Here is a 5,434-nt window from a genome sequence, read left to right on the forward strand (position 1 = left end):
CGCCCACGCGCTGCTCACCCGCTGCTCCACGGGCCCGCGCCGCGCAACCCCCGGGTACATGTCCTGGGAGCCGCCTTCGTCTCCCGGGTAGGGGGGGTCCCACGACGCCTCACCTGTTACCGAATTATAGAAAAAAGCCTGTCCGCTGCCTTCGTCCACGTACTGGCCCCACTCGGCTGGCTCAGGGCTGCGGGCGAGAGCGCAGGCGGGAGAGGCGGCGGGACTCACTCCGTCTTCTGCCTCCTCAAAGGGGCAATCCCACGTGGTCTCGCCCGTGAGCGGGTTGTAATAAAACAAGTGGCCGCTCTCCGGGTCCGTGTGGGTTTCCCAGTGGGCCGGGGAGCCGTGGGGCTGCTCCCAGCCTGGCGGCGYCGGGCCGGCGGCCGCCGCTTCCTCTCGCAGCTCCTGGATGTTGAGGTAAACGGGAGCGGGCGGCTTCTCCGGCTCCTTGCGCACCTGCGGCGGGACGGGCGACGCGTCACGCCGGCGTCGGCCCCCCCGGYCCAGAGCCGCGGCACGGCCCGCCCGGACGCGCTCCCGCTTCTCCCCGGGCTCTCGGAAAAACGAGAGCGGCCGGAGGGCGGCGGGAGAGGAGTTCGGAGCCCCGTGGCCCCGGCCCGTCCCGGCGCCCCGCCGGCTCTGCGCGGCCGACGGCCTCCCCGCCGCATCCCGAAATAGCTGCAGGTTTCGAGCCGGCCCTGCGAGCCCCCGGCTCGGCCGCCTCGCGTGGCCGGCGAGGGCTGCTTGGGGCACTCCGGCGTGGCCCCGTGCTCTGCAGCCCCCCGCTTTTGCCTCTGCCCTGGTTCTGCTCCGGCGCTTGACGTTTAAATTCCCCTTGCAGCCCGGCCCGAACGGGCGCTCCCAAACGCACAGCTCCGCAACCCCCGGGCGCCTCCACGGGTTGCAAAAACTCAGGGAAAACATCGATGCTTTTGCACTGCAAAGGGAGAAAGATCCTCTTTCTGCCTTGCTTCCTTGCAGAGCTCGTCCCCGCCGTGGCCCCGGCTACYGGCACGGGGCGGGAACGTTCCCAGGGCTCGAAACTGCCCCGAGCAGGAACGTCGCCAAAGCCRTGCCGCCACGGGGCCTGTTACCCTTTGATCATCCCTGCTTTTACTGCCTTCCCGGAGCGGCAATGGGGACAAAGTTTTCCCGGTCTTGCCTGTCTCCCTGTGTCCCCAGCAGTGCTGGCGGTGACGCCCCAGGACCCTCTGCCGCGGTGCCCACGGGCACCCTCGGGGTGCAGGGCACCGGGGAGCAGGGCGAGAGGCCACCCTTGTGCTGCAGACGCGGGACGTGGGGGCAGTGATGGGGGGGGGGGACTTTGGCGGCGGCACCCGGCTCGGGATATGGGACGCTGCTSTGCCGCCCGGGTCCCGCCGCGAACGCGGCTCCCCCAGCACCTCCCCTTCATTGCACCGATTGCATCTTCGGCCGTTTGCCCTTTCCCCATGGGAAACCACAAGCCGGTTCGCAAGCTTCTTGGTGAGCCACTCGGGCGTTTCGGAGCCCGGGGGTGCTGCCCACGGCCCCTGGGAACCACCTGCCCTTGGCTTCCTCCRAAGCACCCAGGGGAAAGTGGTGAAAGAACCCCGGCGTTTCTCCGCACCCCACTGCAGCCCATCTCCGGGGCAGCCCCCGAGGTGCTCCCCCAAAACCCTCGTCTCCCTACCTTGCCCAAATTAAGCAGCCGGGACACCCTGCTCTTGGAGCGGTGCAGCACGCTGGACGCCCGGTCGCCCATCTCGGCTGGCCGGGGTGCGCAGCGAGGCCGGGTGCGGAGCCGCGGCGAGGCACCGTGCGGCTGACGGCGAGACCCGCCGGCGAGGCAGAAATGAGAACCTGCCCCGATATGGGCCGGAGCGCTTCGCGCTCTTCCTGTTGGGGTTTTTGGGGCGGAAGAGTTGCCTTGGAGACCCGAGTTTCGAGCGATGCACGCTTAGTTGCTCGTTGACGGTTTTACACCATCTTGCCACCCGCCGGCTGCAGTTGGGACCGCAAAATCCCAGCGGTGGCGGTGGCGATGCAGCACGGATCGCTCCGGGGAGCAGCAAATATCCCAGGGAGGTGCTGCGCCTGGGGATGTGACTGATGCTAACCGCCCACCCAGGACGCTTCCAGAAAGAAAGGGTTTTCCATCCTGGACAGCCTGGAGATGCACGGCCATGTCACTCCTTGCAGGACCGTGGGAAAGCCCATGRCAGGGGACCGATGGCTGGCGGTGGATCAGCCGGTGTGACAACCGGTGCCATTGCCCTCCCACTGCCCCCACGGTGATTTTGCCCTCCTGGGACGCRGTGGTGGCATGCCTCTTGGGCAATGTTGCTTAAATACGGATACGCTGCAGCCTCGTTATCCAGCCTGCGGATGGGGAACGGGACCACGAGAGGCGAGCCAAGCTCTGTGCGCTGCGGAGCCTGAAACCGGGCGATTTCAAGGTCCTGCCGGCTGGTTCCTGCAAGCGGCGAGGAGGCTCAGATGAGAACAAGGAAAGGCTCTTCAGTCTTGAGGAGATAGGCCAAGCCCGGCCCGATGCCAGGGCTAACAGCCAGACAGATTCCCACGGGCATTAAATCCTCCTTTAAAGAGTCTCCATCCCTTAAGGGCTGCAGAGGCAGCCCAAACGGTGAAAGCCTCTTGCAGGGCAACAAACRCCGGTGAACAAGCACAAGTCGGGATTTGCCGAAGCCTCGAGATGGCACAACGTGTCCCCGGGTGGCAAAAGCCTCCGGATGGGGCGGATCGCTCCGAGCGCCCGCGGGATTCAGCAGCGCCGGCTCGGGAGCGGGCAGCGTGGCTGAAGCAAGCTCGTCGCGGGGCCACCGCGGGGACCAACGCGCCCCGGCAGCTGAGATGGGTTTGGGGTTTTGCCTGCCTGTGTCTGTGGGTGCGGAAAGCCGGGCGACGTGGGGTGCCTGGTCCTGGGCACCGAGTGCTGCCCGGGTTTTTCGGGCCGTGGAAGCACATCAGCACACAAAAGCGGAGATTTCTTATTGCCCCGCGGGCCTGACCATGGTGCYGCTCCGCACCCCGGCTGGTATCGATGGGCTTCGGCTGAGCAAAGAGCACCGGGAAGGCTGCGGTAGCGGCCAGGAAGCCCCAACAACACTGGGAAAGGGTGAAGAAACCTCCCGGCATGAGCTCGGGCTTTGCCATCACACGGGGGCAGCGAGGCCCTTCCCGACCCTACCGCTTCCCRGAGAGGAGCAGGGCAGCAGCCCTCCCCATCCTGCTCCAACCGATGTGGCTCGCAAAACACATCCCTGCTCTGCTCCCAGCAGGGATGGCATGGAAAAAATCTCCTTTGGAGGTGGAAGGAGCTGGGGGGAAACCCACAGCTCCTCCATGAATGCTTTTTCCACCCTCAACGGCTCTGATCCCTCCCTGCCGGCTGTTTCCGTGCCGTGGCCGGGGTGGCAGCTCGGCTCGCGGGAGAGATCGGCCTTGATGGCATCGTAAAGTAATAAACAGGGTATAAAATTCCGCCCCCGCCACAGGGACTCCGACACCTCGGACTCTCCATTTGCCAGAAGGACCCAGGTCAGATCCCCCTCGCCCAGCACGTGCCTCACCGGCTCCTGCGCGGGGTCCGGCACAGCCGTGGCTCCCCATCTGGCAGAGACCCCCCCCCCCCGAGGCCGGCAGTGGCGGCCGTAAGGAGGCTCTTCCCGAGAGCCTGGCGGAGGCTCCGGCTTCCATCGCCCAGCCTCGATCACCCCGAAACGGCGACTGGACACGGGGCCACGTGCCGAGGTGGGCGCAGGATGCTCGGACGYGCGAAAGTCCTGGGCTGGCTGCGCACGGACCAGGTGCCGGAGTTTTTTGGATGGTGTCTTGCTGCATTTCCCAGCTCCCTGCTTTTTTTTTTTTTTTTTTTTTTTTTGGGGGGGGGGCTGCATTTTTKTTTTTRCTCCCATGCTGAGGCTGTAGCCAGAAGCAAAGCTCAAAACAGGAAGGGAGAGCTGCTCATCCGATTTAAAACTGGCCGAACACCTCGCCAAGCGTGTGCCCAGGCCAAGCCGGCCCTGGCTGCTGCCAAGCTCGTCCCCCGTGCGAAGAGACCTCCCCGGAGCTGCGGGCAGCTGTAAAATGGCCGTGCAACCTGCTCCGTCCCGGGGTGGGATCGCCCATCCCGGGGGGGGATCAAGGAGGACGCAGCACTTCTTGGGGGGGGGGGGAGGAAATGTGCTCCCACGTGACGGTCCCAKGGGTTTGGCCGAGGAGAGGGGCCGCAGGGCACCGGCTCCCCGCTCCACCGGTGGCGGGTGCAGCCAGGAGCAGGCAGCGACACCCACGTCCTCCCCACCCCGGGGTGGCCCGGGAGCCGCCACCGCGGCCGGCCGGCCGGGAAAAGCCCGGCACTACTTACTGCCTTCGTGGGGGGGGGGGCTCAGCGGCGGCCTCGGGGGGTGCCGGCGGCTCCAGGCGGCCCACCCGTCTCGCCGGGGATGCACCCAGCTCCCGCCCTCCGGATGCACCCAGCTCCCGCCCTGCGGCGCTGGGTGCTCCGGGGGACAGGTGAGCCACTCGCCCTGCTCCCGAGGGGAGGAGTTGGTGCAACTCGCTTTTAACCCCTTTCTGCCTTCACCCAAAAGCGCCCCGCACGGCGCCGCGGCCGGCGAGGGGGCACCCTTGGGTGCACCCGGGCGGCCTCAGCTGGAGGGATTCGCCTGGCGGAGCCCAGAGCCCGGGGCGTAAGGGATATTCAAGCCTGCTCTGGCTTCTGCACTGCAGCCAGTCTTTTCYGGGGCCATTTTTCAAGCGGAGCGTCTCTCTCCGCGGGAGCCACCGCTGTCTCCGTGCGCTCGGGAGCAGGCGCTTGAGAATCGGTCGGGGAAACCGAGGCACAGCGTCGGGGGAGGCCGATCCTCGGCAGCCCCCCCCTACCACCACCACCACCCCCGGCACGCCGCGGCAGGAGAGACGGGCGCCGTCACCGTACCTGAGCCGCCCGGCCGGCCGCTGGCCGCCCCCTCTCCGTCTCCGTGTCCTTGCTGGCGGYGTGGAGGGTTTCGGAGGCTGCCCGGGGCTGCGGCGTCGCTCGCGGCGGGGCCCGGGCCGCCTCGAAGGAGCTCGGTGCCGGCGGCGCGCCGGAGGGCAGAGTGTCCGCGCCGGCGCGCAGGAACCGGTACTCGTAGGCCGGCGGCTGCTCTGGGCCGGCGTGCGGCGGCGGGGCGGCCGGCGGGCGGCGGCGGCGGTGGCGGGGCGCCGGCGCGGCCATGGGGGGCAGTTCCTTGACGTACTGGGCCGGGATGTAGAAGGGCCGGGCGTCGTCGCCGCCGCTCTTGACGTGCCACCAGTGGTCGTTGGTGCGTTTGAGCAGCACGTAGCGCTCGTTGGGCTTGATGGAGACCAGCGTGCCGTCCTTGGCGCGGTACTCGAAGCCGTACTCCACCAGCACGTACTCGGCCTCCGGCGGCCCCGCCGGCTCCAT

General features: G+C 67.8%; 1 protein-coding gene across 1 annotated transcript in view; it reads right to left on the reverse strand.

Moving 5' to 3' along the window:
• The window catches only part of LOC146593618 (rho GTPase-activating protein 27-like), an 11,722-nt gene extending 6,288 nt beyond the window's left edge, over positions 1 to 5,434 (reverse strand). Inside the window, exons 1-2 of the mRNA XM_085308950.1 lie at positions 4,943 to 5,434; positions 19 to 1,005 (exon numbers count right to left, since the gene is read on the reverse strand). Coding sequence (XP_085165076.1) covers positions 19 to 1,005; positions 4,943 to 5,434 — 1,479 coding nt within the window. The remainder of the gene's footprint in view (positions 1 to 18; positions 1,006 to 4,942) is intronic.

Source organism: Rhea americana, unplaced genomic scaffold, assembly GCF_003343005.1.
Source record: "Rhea americana isolate MKP2758 unplaced genomic scaffold, rheAme1 scaffold_287, whole genome shotgun sequence".
Taxonomy (NCBI): Eukaryota; Metazoa; Chordata; class Aves; order Rheiformes; family Rheidae; genus Rhea; species Rhea americana.